Below are 19063 nucleotides of genomic sequence, written 5' to 3' on the forward strand. Positions count from 1 at the left end.
AAAGGCTTGGCAACTGGTATTATGCCGGTTTCAGCGTCCCGGGATCGTGTGATCCCCTTTTGTGATCGTCTCAGGTTCAAGAGAAAGAGAATGACCTTGTGGGAGAAGAGCAGGAGAGGAAGAGGTGAACGAGATCCTGGAGAAGGACCTTCTTCAGATCTTGGAGAATCTTGAGGTCTTGGAGAAGGAGAAGGACATTTTTGAGATCTTGCAGAAGGAGGTCTCTCCTTGAGGTCTTGGAGAGAAGGAGAAAGACATCCTTGGGACCTTGGATAGGATCCCTAGCTCTGAGGTGGCAAATGGATCTTGAAGAAGAGACAAAACAGGGATGCCATAAATAAGCTGCACAAAACAGCTCCTGAAATGTTTGTCAGGGGAGCTTCCCTCCCCCTCCATCTCCTTCACTGTGGAGGTAATGCAATTAAGCTCCTCATTTTCATAAGAATTGGAACTTGCATTATTCATGCTCTGCCCATTTGCATGTAGAACATGAGCCTTCACACCTTCCAATCCTCTCCTCTTGGTTCCAGCCCAGGTAAGAGCATCGGGCATCATCCAGAAGTGACCTAAGGCTGCCAGTTTAAAGAAGAAAGCAGCACTCTAGTCCCTTTGAAGGAGAAACTTGTGGTCTCCTGGTTGTAAGAGGTTAGAGGAGGATGCATTTGTTTTGGGGACAAGGTCTGGGCATTTCTTTCTCTCTCATCTCTGTTTTTCTGTTTCTGTTTTACTCTTTCTCAGTGTGTTTCTCTGTTTCCGTTTCTCTCTGTGTGTGTGTGTGGGGGGGGTGTTTTTCTCTCTCACTCTGTACGTTTCTTATTTTTCTCTTTGTTTTTTTCTGTTTCCTTTTCTGTGTGTGTTTCTCTCCCTTTCCCCCTCTCTCTATTTCTCTCTCTCTTTCGTACTTATGTGACCGTTGCAGGATCCCTTGTAGCAGAGATGGGCAGCCTAAAAATTTAATAAAATAAATACATGCTGTATGTAAATTCATAAATGCAGTATGCATAAATTCAAAATTAATGAAATTGGATTAATTACATCCTACAATTGCACATCAATAATTAACCATTAGCATTTTACATGTGTATTTATATATTTAGGGTATGGCCTATCATGCAGGGACTAGCAATATATCTTCTTGTGCCATATCCGTTATCGGACGTTGGCGATCCTGTTTTTATCAGCAGCCACACGCAAAAGTGCTGCTGAGTTTTGCCCAAACCAGTCCCTTAGATTTTGAAGCCACAATGTTCTTCTTCTGCCTGGACCTCTTTTACCTTCAATCTTTCCCTGGAGGATTAAATGGAGTATGCCGTATTTTTCTGGGCGTTGCATCACATGTCCAAAATAGTCTAATTTTCGTTTTTTTAATTGTTTTGATGATTTCCCTTGGCTTTCCCAGGTGGCTTATCACCTCCTCATTTCTGATCTTGTCCACCCAGTTTATACATAACAGCTGCCTGTAAATCCATATTTCAAAAGCTTAATATATATTAACATTTAATCTAGATTTTGCACGTGGTTCACACGTTACTGGCAACGGCAGCTTCGCCATCTCCAAGACAAGCAGCGAGTAGCCCCGCCCACAGATGGGCGCAGTTTTCTCCCCTTCTGCCCGTCTAGCAGTTAGGGCGCATGCGCCGCAAAGAAACACACGGCGCCTCCTTCAAAACCTCGCCGGCGTCCTTTCCCCGCAGTCCTTCCTTCGTCTGCTTCTGCGCATGTCCCGCTTTCTGCCGGCGGCTTTTTTTTTTTCCCCCCCTTTCTGCGCAGGCGGGGCTACTCTAGTCTCGCGCGCTCTCCACTGTTCCTCAGCGGCTCGCTGGCCTTGTAATCTCGCCTGTAGATGGCGTACTTTGAAGGCGGCCCCTTGATTTCTTGTTCTTTTCCTAGAGTGGCCGTGAAGGCGGGAGGGCGCCTTCTGCCCGGCGCATGCGCTTTGAAGGTGAAAGGTCGGCAACATGGCGGCGGCCTCTTCAGGCGATGAAGCGCCGGACAATGAGGACTATTATTCGTTGCTCAACGTGCGGCGGGAGGTGAGGCGCTGAGGGGCGCCGGTCTTCTCTGAGGAGCCGCTCCCGGGCGAGTCGAGGCCGGGAGGCGGGAGGGAGAGCGGCCGGCGTTGGCGAGGGAGGCTCAACCAGTCATTGACAGGACAGAAGCGGGCGGGGATTCCGGTCAAATATATCCACAATGTGGTATACAAAGTAGGAGCCGCTCCAGAGCTGAGGAGATCTCGATTTTGGAGTTTTTGCCGCCGAGGAGGTCTCCAAAATTCCCCCTTTTATTATTTGGAAGGGGATTCCTCAGAGGTCATCTAGTCCACCCCTTTGCCCACAGATATAAGCTAAGACAACCTTTATCGTTCCTTTTCCTTTGCACACATTATCCATGAAATTCTGAGGCCCAGTCTCAAAATAATATATATGGATGTGCATAAATACATACTGTACCTATATTAACAGCAGTCTATTTTGAATACATGGGGGGGGGGAAGAACCAGTCTTGAGAGTTAATAAGATGGATACTGTATTTTACAAAGCTGATTGCCTCATCTATTATTGTTGATATTTCCAAGGTTAGGCTTGGAAAGGGGGCCTGAAGGCAACCAGGGCAGCCGAAGAAGGTCGAAGAGGCTCTTGGGGAAGAAGAGCAGCCATTCCTCAGAGCCCAAGGCCAGGGAGGCCTTGGAAGGAAGGAGACCGCGAGGGGGTCCCAACTAAATCACAGAAGGGAATCAAAGTTCAGATTATGGAACCCTGTACAGGTGGTCCTCGGCTTACGGCCACAATCGAGCCCAGAATTTCTGTGGTTAAATGAGACGGTTGCTAAGTGACTTTTGCCACTGTTGTTAAATGAATCACTGCTGTTAACTTAGTAACACAGTCGTTAAGTGAATCTTGCTTCCCCATTGACTTTGCTGGATGGAAGGTGGAAAAAGGGGATCATGTGACCCCGGGGATACTGCGACCGTCATAAGTATGAGCCAGTTGCCAAGCATCTGAACTTTGATCTTGTGATGCTGCCGTAGTCGTAAGTGTGAAAAATGGTCCTAGGTCACCATTGTAACTTTGAACGGTCACTAAATGAACTGTTGTAAATGGAGAACTATCTCTGTATGCATATCTTGTCTCTAAGGTGGCAGACCTGATGTTCCTGTCCTCCCCACCATTTCCCCCCCAGCTACACCCCTGCAAGGTGGGATGGGCTGAGAGAGGGTGACTCTCCCAACGTCACCCAACCGGCTTTCCTGCCTAAGGCAGGCCCAGAATTTGCAGTCTTCCATTTTGGGCACTCCAGCCAACTGGTTTGTCTTCCTGTTTTCAGGTTTTGCTTTTCCTGTCATCTCCGAGGGCCAACAAATGTCTAAGGCAGTGCTTTTCAACTTTGGCATCAACACTTGAAGATGTGTGGACTTCAACTCCCAGAATTCCCCCGCCAACCATGCTCAGTTTTTTTTCTCTCCTACCCCCCCTCCCCAGAGTGGAGAGATTGCAGAGAAAGGGATTTTAAGAGATTAAGTGGGCCACATTTGGGATACACATAAAAAGGATTAAAGTCCACGCATCCTCAGTTGCCAAGCTTGAAAAACATTGGTCTTGAGCAGGGGGCTGGACTAGAAGACCTCCAAGGTCCCTTCCAGCTTTATCCTATCCTATCCTATCCTATGGGGCATACAACCTTAATAAATTACGATTTCCAAAGGCTGACTTGTAGGGCTTTTTTTTTTTTTTTTTACAAAATGGGGAAACTAAAGTAATGAAACGAATAGGTGAACCCACAAGCCTTCTGCCACCCTTTCCATCTCATGCCCTCCAAATGTTCAAAGGCTTTGCTTATTATTTTAGGAAACTACAATAGGAGAAAGCTTTCCTGCTTATAATTTTCCTCGAAAGCTAGTCCTCAGATTTTCACCCCGACATTTGTGTTGCTAAGCAAGACAGTTGTTACACGAGTTTGCCCCCATTTTACGACCTTTCTTCCCACGGTTTTTAAATGAATCCCTGAAGTTGTTAAGAGAGTCACACGGTTGTTGTTAAGCGAATCCGGCTTCCCCGTTGATTTTACTGATGGGAAGGTCGCGAAAGGGAATCACGTGATGCTGTGACCGTCATAAATAAGAACTGGGACACTGCAGCTGTCGTCAGTGCAGTTGCCAAGCATCTGAATTTTGATCACGAGACCGTGGAGATGCTGAAACGGTCGTAAGTTTGAAAAACGGACATAAGTCACTTTCCTCAGTCTTTTTTGAACGGTCACTAAATGAATGGACTTAAGTCAAGGACTGCTTCTGTTGACTGAGCAATAGTGAGCTGTCTAGATTTTATAAGTTACGCCACTTTACTTTTTACTCACAACCTGCATATATCTCTCTCTTCCGTCTATTTTCAGATGGAAGCATCTTATTATATCCAAAACTGACTGCCTCGTCAGAGGTAGAGAAAACGGTGCTTGTTAATGTATTATGCATTAAATTTTTGGATTAATTAGTTCGGGAGAGCTTCGTCTGAGCAAATCTACAGCTTGGCTCTTCGGCACTTTAAACTGCCTCAGGGAAAAATAAAATTAGAATGACACTAAACTCCGTTTTTCCTACAATCCGTTCTGCCAAAAATGCAGAATAGCTTCTTTTGCAGAGTCAATGACTAATTGAAAGACACGTGGGCCCTTTATTCAGCGTGATATATTTTTTTAAAAAAAAAACCTGTATTGATTTTCTCGTTCTCCTAGCCGCCTTTCGACCTGATCTCTTTTGCTTGAAAGTGATTTCCACACTTGTGCAGGCAAACAGATAGTCCTTGATTTACGACTGTTCATTTAGGGACCAGTCAAAGTGACAGGGGCACTGAAAAAAGTGACCCGTGTGTTTTTCACGCTTAACGACCGTTGCAGCATCCCTGTGGCCATGTGATCAAAATTCAGGCACTCGGCAACCGACTCATATTTATGACGGCCGCGGTGTCCTGGAGAGGGTGTCACCTGACCCCCTTTTGCAACCTTTTCAGAAGGGTTGAGTTCAATTTTGGTCGTAAGCCGAGGACTACCTACAAATACTTAAGGATTCATAGATAAGATGGTTTTCCAAGTAAGAGCCAACTTAATCAATTCTGTGCTAAAGGTGGATCCGTAATTTCTCTTTAAAAAATTCAGTCATGGTTCCTTCTAATCCTGATCTCATATTTTAACGCTCTGGATAGGTTGATAATTTTGGGTGCCAGTAACATAACCGTCCAATTTCTGGCGATCGATCTCCAATCCTCGTTTGCGTTGATATTAAAACGAAGCGCGTCAAAACTTCTTGACAGGTGGCCTTTTTTTTTAAAAAAAAAAATCTCTTGTGCACTTAAAATGCTCAGCCATTTCCTCCTCTGCTTTCCAGCAGCTTGGTGAATAAAAAAAAAGACCAGGCAGTTGCACAGGATGGAAAGCTACAATTTTTGGAGTCAATTCAAAATTTACTATACTTTGCAGCCTGCAAGCGTATCCCTGAAAATTAGTTTTGAGGGATAGGCTTGCAGGTTACAATACGGTTCATGTAAGAAAATACAGTTGCATCTTTGTAAAGAAATGAACGGACTTTTCAGATGGAGATTGAGTGATCTTTTGCTTCTAAGTCCTTGTATAAAACATATTTTTTTTAAAAAAAATCCATGCAAATATGCAGGTAGTCCTTTACTTATGACGACGATTAAGACCAGAATTTTCATTGCTAAGTAAAGTAATCCTCCTCCTCCTCCTCCTCCTCTCCACTCCCTGAACCCAGCTGCCTTCTGACACTGATGATATTTCCTAGTTGGGTTGTGGAACATCTGCAAGGAAAGAACCAAGCTCAGAGAGCACCAGGGGCTCCATAAGTTAAATTCTGAGTGGCTTCACAGTTTTGGAATTTCCCCAGGAACCATGCACGATTTCGTCTATAATATTTGTTTAAAAAAAGAACCAACCCAGTAGATTTTAAAAAATAGTGGAGGCTGTGCTTCATGTCCTTTGTTAAGTACTGCTTAATAAGTATCCCGGTTGTAATATTTGTGGTTTTATAACTTTCATAAAATGACATTTTTCCTAGGCTATGTTTGAAAAGTAGGTGAGAAAACCCTTTAATTAAACCAAAGCTAAACAAATAAATAGGAGGTAAAAAAAGCCATTTATTTCCCAAAGGATCAAATCTGTCCAGGACCGTTTTATCAAGATGACAGTTCTTTAGAGTTATTAATTTGGGGCTGCATTTGGAAGAGGAGAACCCCAGAACTATGTTTATTAAATAAAAAAGATGGCAGGGCTGATTTCCATGATCCGATGACTTGCCAGGAGGGATAAAAATGCGAACGGAGCAATGGAACTTGTCGGGGTCTTTTCAAAATATAAGGGTGTTATGACAGACCATTTAATTGAGGAGCTTATAAATCAAGATTGAACCAAGGTAGAGCTTCCAGGCACGTTCAAGCTTTGAATGCTGGCTTCGGGGCAGGAGTCTGGAGTAATTGCTTCTCAACTCCCCAACCTATTTTAAAAAACAAATCCTGTCGTGATGATTTTATTAAAATCTGCAGCAACTGGGCAGCTCGGTCTTCCCGGTGCTGTGTCCTTCCCTCCCACTTCTCTTTTCCAGGTTAATCTGACCAGGGAGGATGGAAGGGAGCAGAGTTTAAACAGATCAGGATGAGATGAGATGGATATAAAAAAATCTGGCTCTTGCCAATAGCTCGGGCAATGACAGGAAAATGCAGGTCGTCCTTGACTTAGAGAGAGCCCTAAATTAGTGAGAGCGTTGTTAAGTGAATTTTGTTCCATTTTATGACCTGTAAATTTCGGCTCAGTTGTCGTAATTCGAGGAATAACCGTATTAGCGTTAATCTCTCCTTCCACTTTGAAATGTTGTTCAGGATTTCAGAGAGACCTTCTCACTCCTGCGACATATTGAGTCGGTGACCTCTTAGCGATTCCCCCAGTGATGAAAAGCCCAATTTTATATTTTATTCAACATGATTTTTTTTTTGGTGGGGGACAAAAAAATTGAATGGCTCATCTCTATTACTTAATCAATAGCGCATTAAGCCATTTATCACTGGTTTGATTAAAACAGGTCCTGGCTGGGCCAGAATTTCTACTCCTTCCTCGTCTGCGTTAATTCTTCTAACTAAAAGAGAGGCATGTGGGGTTTTTTTGCAGTGACATTCTGGCAGGTTTCGTCCAATTTGCATGTAGATGAACTAAGAATTAAAAAAAAAACAGCAGGAAAAAAACAAACTCAATTCCAGAAATGGCTTCAGTACCACTATGTAGATTAAAACTACGTAGTTTTCTGCTGAATTTAAGTTCCTATCTTCCAAGTTAAAAGCTCGGGAAATTTTTCCACTGGTCAAATAAGGTCTTCAGATGCAAAACCTTAGGGATAATTCTGCATTTGCACCGTGGTTTCATGATAGCTTCCTGATACAGATAGTCCTCGACTTAACGACCGTTAGTTTTTAGCAACTGTTTGAATTTTGAAAAGCGACTCCTGAACATTTTTCACAACGACCGTTTGCAGCATCCCCACGATCCAAATTCGGGTGCTTGGCAACTGACTCATATTTATGACGGTCGCTATTTCCCAGGGTCACATCACCACCCCCCTTTTGCGACTGTCTGACCAGCAACCTCAACAGGGAAGTCGTGTTCACTTAACAACCATGTTACTCACTGTAGTGTCCTGCCTGAGCAGGGGGTCGGACTAGATGATCTCCAAGGTCCCTTCCAACATTATTATTATTATTATTATTATTATTATTATTATTATTATTATTATTATTATTATTATTATTACTTTACAACTCTTGTGAGTTGTGAGTCCACCATCACAGCTTTACAGTGCAAAGTGTAAGCAGCCTCGGAACGCTCGGCTTCCCTGACCCAGCAGATTCGGGATCTCATTAGCCGCCTCGCTGCCTCGATCGACGCTCAATTGGATTTCTGCTCTTTCTTCCCCAGGCCACTCAAGAGGAGCTGAAAGCCGCCTACCGCCGGCTGTGCATGCTGTATCATCCCGACAAGCACAGAGACCCCGAACTCAAGAGGCAGGCCGAGCAGCTCTTCAACCTCCTTCACCAGGCTTATGAAGGTCAGAGGCGGGAGGCGGGATGGCGTTCTGAGCTGGGCGGTTTCCTGGCAGAGGTCTCAGGACCCAACGAGGGAACGTCATCAGTGCCAGAAGGGAGGGGGGCTTGCAGAGGGGGAGGAGGAGGAAAAGGATTGTAAGGTCCTTAGTGCTCTCTAAGCTTGGTTGTTTTCTTGCAGATGTTTCCTGACCCAAACTAAGCAACATCATCAGTGCCGCCTATGGCCGACGGTCTGTTGTATATAGAGCATTGATGATGTTCCCTGGTTTGGGCCATGAAACGTCTGCAAGAAAACAGCCAAGCTCAGAGTGCATTAAGGACCCCACAATCCTCCTCTAACACTGATGATGTTCCCTAGTAGGGTCATGAAATGTCTGCAAGGAAACCACCAAGCTCAGAGTGCACCAAGGACCCCACAATAATCCTCCTCCTCCTCCTCCTCCTCCTCGGCAAACTCCACTCCCTTCTGGCACTTGATGATGTCACCTAGTTGGGTCATGAAACGTCTGCAAGAAAACAGCCAAGCTCAGAGTGCACCAAGGACCCCTCAGTCCTCCTCCTCCTCCTTTAACACTGATGATGTTCCCTAGTAGGGTCATGAAATGTCTGCAAGGAAACCACCAAGCTCAGAGTGCACCAACGACCCCACAATCCTCCTCCTCCTCTGCAAGCCCCACTCCGTTCTGCCACTGATGATGTCACCTAGTTGGGTCATGAAACGTCAGCAAGAAACCCCCAAACTCAGCACCAAGGACCCCCAGAGTGCTTTTCCTCCTCGCCCTCACCCCTCCTTGTCCCTTCCCTCTTCATCCCTTCCCGTCCCTCCCCATTAAAGTCAACCCTTCTTACATTACGCTTTGCTACCTACCACATCTAAGACAGCGGCCTGCTCAAGACCGAAGAGTCCTTTTCGTGTGCCCCCCCCCCAGCAGCAGCTTCTTAGCTGCCCACGTGATTGTGTGTTGTGTGTGTTTCCCGTAAGAGCTTAACACAAGGGCACTTCTGCAGACGGCGGCGTTCTCTGCAAGCGCTTAACCACAGAGCCTCTTCCCGGTTAATGCGTCTGCTCTTTCGCTCGGACAGACGAGGGAAGGGATTTGAGGTGAGGTCTCCAAGGTTACCCACGCTGAAACCTGGCAAAGCACTCCTCTTTCTCCCTCCGGCCCCCCCTCTCCCAATTCCCAGCGGTGTTTCCTTCCTATGGAGAGAAAGATTTTTTTTTTTTTTAAAATCTCAATCTTCTATAAAAGCTTTTAAGCGCTGTAGCTGGTGAGAGAAAGGGAAGCTTGCCAAACAAATTAGAGGAGAGGTGGTTTACCGGAGTGTGCAAAAAAAAAAAAAAAAAAAAAATGATGGATCCCCACACAGTTTGCAATAATGTGAGATTGCCAGATTTTTTTTTTTAGCTGTAGAGCCCTTCCTGTCAAAGCTTTCCTTGAAAATAGCTGGCGTTTTGGATGCCCTTCCCTGTTCCCGGTTTGGTCCAATGAATCTTGCGCACGTCTGAATTATTGATAGCTTCCAGCAGTTTTTGGAGATTTGGGGCGAGCAGACATGGAGAGGGAGAAGTAACTGAAGCTTAAGTAAATTAGGAGCTGGCCAGATTTGGCTTTTTTTTTTTTTTCCCTTCCTCTCCCAGCAAAACTGCAGCGCCAGCAGTTTTGGCTGTCCATTGCTTGGGCCCAGAGGGAAATAGTGAATAAATGATTTCTTATTAAATACCAGAGATTAGCCAGAGATGTTTGGCTGTGGAGTTTTTTGGAAGGATCAGCATTTCTGTCCTCCGATTACTTTGGACGTGAGTGGAATCATTGACAGCAGAGTTTCTCAACCTTGGCAAGTTTAAGACGGGTGGACTTCAACTCCCAGAATTCTCCAGACATCCTCTCTCTTTCTGCTTCCTTCCTTCCTTCCTTCCTTCCTTCCTTCCTTCCTTCCTTCCTTCCTTCCTCCCTCCCTCCCTCCCTCCCTCTCTCCCTCCCTCCCTCCCTCTTTCCTCTCTTTCTTTTTCTTCCTCCCTCCCTCCAGTTCTTCCAATGTGTATCCCCATTGTTGCCTGCTTACTCTCTTATAACCTCTTCCTCTGCAATCTCTCCACTCTGTGGATGGGGATGGGCGAGGAAAAAAAAAGAGGATGGTTGGCTGAGGAATTGTTGAGAAACGCTGACTTACAGCATCCTTAATTAGAATTTTGGGATACACAGGAGCAAGATATTAAGCAGGGAAGGAGCAACGTCTCTGTATGAGAAATCTTCTAGTCCCCCCCCCTCCACCCGGGCCCCAGTTTGAAATCCAGTTTTAGAAGAATGCTGGAATTAGTATTAGACTTAAACATACCCCTCTGGCTTGACAGGTCAGCTCTCTTTACCCTGGACAGACAGCCCTCCCTGACGTCATTTCACTGTGTCTGTATTGGGTGGCCTGTTTTTTGTTCTGTCTTCTAAAAATAATAGCGAAAAAGCGCCGGAAAATGTGTTTGTGTGGGTTGGGTATGGAGGCTTGGCTGTGAACTCAGCCTCCAAACTTCAGGTTTGGATAATAATGTCTCTCTTTTAATTTCCAGTGCTCAGCGACCCCCAGACCCGAGCCATCTACGACATTTATGGAAAACGAGGCCTTGAAATGGAAGGATGGGAGGTAAGAAGAAGAGAGAGCTGCTGGCCGGGCAGTCTGGTCTCCATCTTGGCCTGGGGTGTGTGTGTCTGTTTGGGGTGGGAAAGGAGAAAAGCCCAAGTCTAACAGAATAACAGAGTCAGGAGGGACCTTGGAGGTCTTCTAGTCCAACCCCCTGCTCAAGCAGGAGACCCTAGACCATTCCAGACAAGTGGATATCCGATCTCTCCTTCAAAACCTCCAGTGTTGGAGCACCCACAATCTCTGGTGGCAAGCAGTTCCACTGGTTAATTGCTCTCACTGATAGGAACTTTCTCCTTAATTCCAGGTTGCTTCTCTTCTTGATTAGTTTCCATCCGTTATTCCTTGTCCTGCCTTCAGGCGCTTTGGAGAATAAATAAGTTGACTCCCTCTTCTTTGGGGCAGCCCCTCAAATATTGGAAGATGCTATCATGTCACCTCGAGTCCTTCTTTTCTCTAGACTGGCCATACCCAATTCATGCAACAGTTTGGATGCTTGAAGTCTCCTGCTTCAGGTGGGGGTTGGACTAGAGGACCTCCAGGGTGTCCTAACCCTAGGATTCTATTACAATCAGGGGAACGGCTTCCCTCCAGAAGTGGTGGCTGCTCCATCCCTGGAGGTTTTCAAAAAGAGACTGGACAGCCTTTTGTCCAAGATTACACAGGGTCTCCTGCTCGAGCAGTGGGTTAGACTAAATGACCTCCAAGGTCCCTTCCAACCCTCCGGTATTTGCTTAAAAAGAAAGAGCGCTTTGAACACTGCTTCGGTTTTGAAGGACATTCAGTGTCCCTTCGGACCCTCTTTGCTCAGACTTTATTCCAGCCTTGACCGACAGATTTGATGGGTGGAATGTCAGAAGTTTGAATAATTAGTTTTGGCCCCCGTGTCACACCGAGCCCAGATGCCTGGCTCCTAAAACCCAACGGGAAAAAAACACAACCCCCCCCCCAAAAAAACTAGCGAGAATTCTATAATTTGACACCAGTGCCCCCAGAGGTCTAATCATTTCTGTGAATTTATGGAAAATAAACAGAAGAAGGCTGGTTTTCTTTTAAACACACACACACACACACAGCATCGCTGTAGGAAATGTTCATTAAATTGGCGATGGAGAGAGACAGCGGATGATTTAAAGAGCAGGAAATTTGGATGGCTGTGTCAGCCAGAGAGTGTCGAGGTGTTTGTTAAGAGCTAGAGGAAACAGCGGTGACATTTAAAAAATAATAATAATAAAAAAAAGATCTACATCTGGGGCCGTTCTCTCTTTTTCCAATTTATGTTCTTTTTACGAAAATGGAAAATTGAAATCGTGCCATTTTGTTGAATTTAGAGATGAGATGGAAAGGAAGGGGAAAATAAAAAATAACTGCCTTGGGAAGAGTCACTGAAAGAAATAGACATTTGTCCTGGAATTACGACCAAGATTGAGCCTCAGATTTGTGTTGCTAAGAGAGACATTTGTCAAGCTGAGGACTGCCTGTCCTGTGTAGCACGTCTTCCTAGGAGTAGCAGAAGCCATACTAGAGGTAGCAGCTGAGAAGGAAGGATGGCTTAGAAAGGGGGGGGGGAATATAGGTGGGCCCTCTTTTTTTTTTTTGAACCCAGCCTTATTTTTTTTCCTAACCTTTTTTTTCCGAGAGAAATGAGGGTGACCTTGCTCGGCTCCACTGCGGAACCCATCTCTCTAACCCCCTAACCCACCAATTTCCCCAAGAAAAGCGTCCACAATGAGGTTGACCCAGGGCCAAATGTTTTTAACCTTGGGGTCAGTCCTCGCAGATGTGCCCAGACTGCCTAAAATAACTGGCTTTTTTTTTTTTTGAGGCCAGAAAAACAGCATTTTTCCCCCCTGCCCCCAAAAGGAAAGAGAGATAAAGTCATTTACAGCAAAGTTCCATTCCTCCTGACTCTCTGCTCGAGGTCTTCCACATCCAATTTCACCTCTCTTGGCCCCACGAATAATTTAATCCCCTCGGTTTTTCGTGCTGGTGGTTTGAGAGCTTGAGCTGGGGACGTGTGTGGGTGGGTGGGTGAGTGGGTGGGTGGGATTTCTTCCCCAAAATCTCCGCTGAAGGACGGTCTTCTCGGTAACCTGGAAAAGTGCCCTGATTTGGGGAAAACCCACCTGGCTTATAAGGTCGTCCTCTTCTTAACAACCACAGTTTTGTTTGTTCCAAGCTGGTATCTGCTAACACAAATGAGCTCCCAAGGTGAATTCCTGCCCCCTTTTAGGTGGTCGAGAGGAGAAGGACCCCCGCCGAAATCCGGGAGGAATTTGAACGGCTGCAGCGCGAGAGGGAGGAGAGGCGGCTTCAGCAGCGGACAAACCCCAAAGTAAGACTTTGCGAAGTTGTCGAAAGCCGCCGAGTTTGCGCTTGTCCTCCTGTTGATAAATATATGTATTTTAAGAGAAGGTGAGTTTAAACATCCAAGCCCTCGTGCTGTGAAGGAAAACCCCGTAAGGATGATAAACGAGGAACTTCTATGTTCCACCATGCAGCTAGCCCTCAACTCATGATCGCAATTGGGACTGGCATTTCGGGCGACGACTTGGCGACGCAGTCATTAAATGAGTCGTCGTGGTGGAATGTGTAGGGGGTAGATAACCTATTAACTCCTCCTGCCTCCCCCTTCAGCTACACTTTCCACCAAAGTCGTCCTGTGACTGGATCCAATTTTGCGGCCATTTTCACCACAGTCATTAAGTGCATCACGTCACTGTGTGAATCACCAAGGATCTGTTCCGTTCCGCAGGGTACCATTAGCGTCGGAGTAGACGCTACCGACCTGTTTGACCGTTACGAGGAGGACTACGAAGACGTGCCAGGCAGCCCGTTCCCCCACCTTGAAATCAACCGAATGCACATATCCCAGTCCATCGAGGTAAGGGGGCTTGTTTTTCCCCATTTCGGCCCCCAGAGGGTGCCCCAAAAACCTTCAAAGAGCCTCGTCCGGCTCCTTCCCAACCTGGCTCACTCACGCGATCTGTTCGTCCTGCAGGCCCCTCTCACGACCACGGACACCGCCATCCTCTCAGGAAATCTCTCTACGCAGAATGGCAACGGCGGTGGCTCCGTCAGCCTGGGTCTCCGGCGGGTGACCTCCGCCAAGGGCTGGGGAGAGGTAAATGGGGCGGGTGGGTGACTGTGATGGGGAGACTCCAACTGCTGGGACTTCAAATCTGGGTCTATAAGTAGATAGATCTAACCTAACTTCAAGCGGTCGCTAAGTAAGCAGTCGTAAGTCGAGGACTCTCTGTAACTTCTTTTCTTCTGTTGGTGCAGCTAGAATTCGGAGCAGGAGACTTGCAGGGCCCCGTCTTTGGCCTGAAGATGTTCCGGAATCTCACGCAACGATGGTAAGGCTTTGTAAACAAACCGCAACACTCCCGCAAAGCTCCCTTCACAGCTGTCTCGCTTAGTGACCGAAACGTCGGGCTCCCTTGTGGTGGAGCACCTGCAGTTCCGTTCCCCTTGCAGGGCGATTCTCACTTCCGCTCAATTTCTTTCCGCTTTGACCTCCCCGTCAGCTTCATCACCACTAACTGCGCCCTCCAGTTCTCCTCGCGAGGGATCCGTCCCGGACTTACGACGGTCCTGGCCCGAAATCTCGATAAGAACACTATGGGATACCTGCAGTGGCGCTGGGGTCTCCAGTCAGCCATGAACACCAGTCTAGTCCGGGACACCAAAACCAGCCACTTCACCATGGCCTTCCAGGTGAGAAAGGTCTTCCTTTACGACAGCAGAAGAAGTCCTCGGCTTACGACCTACTTGGGAGTGGAATTCCCACTCCTGAGCAAAGCCTTCGCTGAGTGAATCGTGCTCCATTTTTCCACCTTTTTTCTCTCATCTGGCCACTGAGCAAATCGGGCTTTTCCCTCGACTTTGCTTGTTTGATTTGATTTGGTTTGTTATTATTTATTTTTGGCCATGTTTCAGCTGGGCATCCCTCACTCCTTCGTCATGGTCAGCTACCAGCACAAGTTTCAGGACGAAGATCAGACGCGGGTCAAAGGATCCCTGAAGTACGTCAGGGCCGGCGGGTGGGCGCTGAATGGGCCCTGGAGGATAAAGCTGATGGGGAGGGGCTTCGTAAAATTGGGGTTGGGAAATTGTTAGAGCAGTTGATCTCTGGAGGGAGATCGGGGCCACTGGCGACCTGTCCTGTCTTTCCTCAGCAATATATAAAAATGACCTCCAAGGTCCTGTAATTCTATGACTCTGAGATAAGTAAGGTGCATGACAGACAGATGGAGGGAGGGAGGGAGGGAGGGAGGGAGGGAGGGAGGAAGGAAGGAAGGAAGGAAGGAAGGAAGGAAGGATAGAACCACTTGCCTCCAGATGTTGTGGGGACATCATCCCTGGAGGTTTATTAGCAGAGATTGGACAGCCAATCTGAAATGGTAGGGGGTCTCCCGCTTGAGCAGGGGGCTGGACTAGAAGACCTCTGAGGTCCTTTCCAACTCGGCTATTCCACCTTCCTTTAAGGTGTCCCTTTTTCCCCCTGGCAGGGCTGGCTTTTTCGGCACCATCGTGGAGTACGGAGCGGAGCGGAAGATCTCCAAACACAGCATCCTCGGGGCCACGGTCAGCGTGGGGTTGCCCCAGGGCGTCTCTTTGAAGATCAAGTAAGTGAGTTGCCCAGGGTGCACCGCCCTCGGTCCCTGTCTTTCTGCTCGTCCTTGTCAGAACCTGGAGGATAGGGGGGGTAGAGGTCTCCCCTGTGTGTAAATGCCAGGAGGGTTGGCATCGATGGGCATCTTCTAAGTCTAAAGCAAGGGTCTTCAAACTGGGCCACTTTAAGACTTGTGGACTTCAACACTCCCTGTCCAAAAATAAAAAATATAAGAGATGATAATTTGCAGATGCTAGCATATTTCCTCCTCCCCCTTTCTCCTGCCTTCTAGGCTAAACAGGGCCAGCCAGACGTATTTCTTCCCCATTCACTTGACGGATCAGCTCCTGCCCAGCGCCGTTTTCTACGCCACGGCTGGACCTCTGGTCTTCTACTTCGCCATGGACCGGCTGATCATCCAACCTTATCTGCGGGCGCAGAAGGAGAAGTGAGTGCCCCAGAGCTGTGGGCAGGTCTGAAGGGGGTCTCTCGCCTAGCTGTGGTGGGAGCTGACCACCGGAGTTGAGGGCTTTGTAGCTTTGTAGTTTTCTGGACAGACCAGGAATGGCTTGTAGATGGATGGATGGATGGAAAGAGAGAGAGATGATAGGTAGGTAGGTAGATGATAGACAGACTACATGAGATGTAAGAGGGGAAGAAGGATAGATGGGTGGGTGGATGGATGGATGGATGGATGGATGGATGGAAAGAGACAGATGATAGGTAGGTAAGTAGATGACAGACAGACAGACTACATGAGACGCAAGGAGGGGGAGAAGGATGGATGGATGGATGGATGGAACAGCTTGCCTGAGAGATTGTGAGTGCCAGCACTTGGGAATGGCATTGCCAGGGATCCCCATCCTCCTTTTGGGGCTCCCCTCCAGGGTGCTGGCAGAGAGAGAGGGAGGGAGAACCGATCTGGACCCCACAAAACCCCCTTTTTCTCCCATTAGAGAATTGGAGAAGCAACGCGAGAGCTGCTCCAGCGATACCTTGCAGAAGAAACAGGAAGCCGAAGCTGCCGTAAGTCTCTCGTCTTCCTTTGAACATTACAGCAATATTTCTCAACCTTCCCAACTTTAAGACCTGAAGACTTCAACTCCCAGAATTCCCCAGCCAGAAGGAGCCTGGCTGGCTGGGGAATTCCGGCAGTGGAAGTCCACGGGTCTTAAAAGTCACCAAGGTTGAGAAACACGTATTTCCAGATCAGGTCTTCTCTTGAGTCGGAGAAGAAGCCGGCCTGGCTTTCTCCAACCGACTTCCAGAGGCCCTCAGCATCCTGCCAAACCAACAAGCCACAAACAGATCAGGGCTTGATAATAACAGCCCCTCAGAAGCCTGAAATTCTTAACCTTGTAGCAGGGTTAAGGTCTGCCAGCTTCATTCTCTCTCCTCCTCTGCTGCGCAGGTGCGGCTGATGCAGGAGTCGGTCCGGAGGATCATTGAGGCCGAGGAAGCCAGGATGGGTGCGTAAAGCTGGTTTGTCTCTTTTGCCGGCCTTCTGCCCCTGTTTTGAGGCCCTGCTTCGACTAACACCTCCCCGAATCTAACCCTGTCGCCTTCTCGCCCCTCCAAGGCCTGATTATCGTCAATGCCTGGTACGGGAAGTTCGTCAACGACCAGAGCAGGCGGGACGAGAAGGCCAGGGTGATTGACGTGACGGTGCCCTTACAGTGCCTGGTCAAGGATTCGAAACTCATCCTCACCGAAGCCTCCAAGGTAAGGACGGTGCTAGGACGGAGAGAGGCTCTTTTCTGCTCAGGATCCGGTCTCTTCTGGGTTGCCGCTCTGCACGAGCTCAGGAGCTCTCTTCTCCCACCACAGTCCAAGCAACCCTCCTTTTGAACTCCCGCAGGCCGGCCTGCCCGGATTCTACGACCCTTGCGTTGGCGAAGAGAAGAACTTGAAAGTCCTCTACCAGTTTCGCGGCGTTCTCCACCAAGTGATGTCGGCGGACAACGAGGCCCTTCGGATACCAAAGCAGTGTGAGTGCTGGCCCTTTAAATCTCCTGCTTGAGTGGGGAGGGGGCTGGACTAGCAGACCTCTGTGGTCCCTTCCAGCTTCATTCTGATTCTAAATAATCTTTTCTTCCAAAACCACATTAACTGGGCAGAGCTTGCCCGTGAATTTGCTACACCAACTTAAATTCTGTTGTTAATATATTTACTTATATGCCGCCGACTATTTACCATCAAATTTTCCCGCGGCGCCGTATTTATTTCCCTCCCCCCCCCATTTTGCTTTCCCAATCTTTCACGGTCTGGCTTTTCCTGAAGCTTCCTTCAGTTGCAGGTGACCTCTGCAGACCCCGTCAGCATATGAATGTAAAGCTATATATATAAAAAAAGCAGGTTTTTGTCCTGCTAAATTGCCTCCTTTGAGACTTCCTTCCCTTGTGTTAGTTATATGCCCATCATATTTTAATTTCTCTTTTATTTGTCTCTTCTCCTTGCTTGTTCCACCAACAGCCCACCGGATCGATATGGACAGCTAATGCAGCAGCACGGAGCTGCCTGGGGGAGGCGCCCCCGGCTCGGCAGAAACAGCCCCCCCCCCTTTCTGGATTCGAAACGGCTTCACACCCTTTGGACAAGCAACTTCTTCTAGAGGAAAAAAAATTAGGTGGCTTTTGCACCCGTGACCTTGGCAGAGAGAAGGAACCACAGCCACCTATTTTACAGGTGCCCAGGGTGCTCTCCCCTCGTCCTCCATCACCCGGGCACGCTGTGGGACAGGAGGGTCCAGGACCAACCTCCCCCCCTCAAAAAAACCCCCACAACCCTTGTCAAAGAGGCAAGGTCAGTTTTAACCACTCAATCGCCCAACACGTCCGGCATCCAGCAGCGTAAAAAGGTGAAAAAGGAGGGGAAAATAATTAGCCATCCGCCCGGTTAGATGCCAGAGGCGGGCAGTGTGTCCACTCCAGGCATCGCTGACCCGATGGGATCCTGCTAGCTTTCTTTCTTGATCAAACCAGGATCTTCGGCCTTCAAGATCAGCCACCGTCACCGGGCAAGGCTCCAGGCTACTTGAGACTCCCGTCTCCCAGCACCGCAGGGTTGGCTAAACCGGACGCCGATGCGGACTGCGGCTCTCGTCGCCTTCCTTTGCGGATCAGCTCTTTGGGGAAAGACACCCCCCCTCCAAGTTTCTGAATTGGAGCCTCTTCCTAGATGTTGGGAATCTGTCGGCTCCTTTCTTCTCCTCGATCCTGGAAAGGCTGTGGTCAACTCTGAAACCAGGTATTTCCCCCACATCTTAGGCCAACGTCCGTCAGGCAGAAATGTTTTTTGTTTTGGTTCACACACTTCCCGAAAGTTCCTTTCTCTCTGCGCTGCTCGTCTAATTTTTCCTTCTGGGGTTGAGATATTACTACTACTAATAATAATAATCGTAGCAGCCCAAAACCACACACTGTTGTTTTATTCCCGTTCACCGTTACTCGCTCTTTGCAACCAGCCCAGAGCCAGGCCTGGAACCCGCTGCCGAAGGGTCCCATCATTGCTGACGGACAGCAATTTTGTGATCCCCTCCTCCTTCCTCCCACCCTCCCCATCAGTGAGCTCCTGAGGGTGTGTGTGTGTGTGTGTGTGTGTGTGTGTGTGTGGAGAGGGGTGTTGCCTCTGGTTCTTCCTGTAACATCGAAGGACAATAAAACCACCCAATTTTGTGAAGGACGGAGTCTGTGTGAGATGGGGAGGGGGTTGGATG

At 47.9% G+C, this 19063-nt stretch overlaps 1 protein-coding gene across 2 annotated transcripts; it reads left to right on the forward strand.

Moving 5' to 3' along the window:
• The first annotated feature begins 1877 nt into the window (after positions 1-1877).
• DNAJC11 (DnaJ heat shock protein family (Hsp40) member C11) lies at positions 1878-18762 on the forward strand. Of its 2 annotated transcripts, XR_005559702.1 has the most exons (17): positions 1878-2033; positions 7969-8098; positions 10660-10733; positions 12964-13065; positions 13486-13614; positions 13732-13854; positions 14016-14089; positions 14261-14450; positions 14673-14758; positions 15245-15361; positions 15641-15796; positions 16305-16374; positions 16760-16817; positions 16928-17070; positions 17207-17336; positions 17821-18033; positions 18330-18762. XR_005559702.1 is itself a non-coding variant. In XM_039367776.1 (16 exons), the coding sequence occupies exons 1-16, from the start codon at positions 1959-1961 to the stop codon at positions 17844-17846; spliced, it is 1683 nt and encodes a 560-aa protein (XP_039223710.1). In that variant the 5' UTR covers positions 1878-1958; the 3' UTR covers positions 17847-18762. The 2 variants fall into 2 exon arrangements, 1 of the variants encoding a protein (XP_039223710.1); XM_039367776.1 differs by having other exon boundaries at positions 17821-18762.
• The last annotated feature ends 301 nt before the right edge of the window (positions 18763-19063 follow it).

The sequence above is a fragment of the Crotalus tigris genome, unplaced genomic scaffold (genome assembly GCF_016545835.1).
Source record: "Crotalus tigris isolate CLP2741 ecotype Arizona unplaced genomic scaffold, ASM1654583v1 scf7180000020588.15403103151:6194809, whole genome shotgun sequence".
Lineage (NCBI taxonomy): Eukaryota > Metazoa > Chordata > Lepidosauria > Squamata > Viperidae > Crotalus > Crotalus tigris.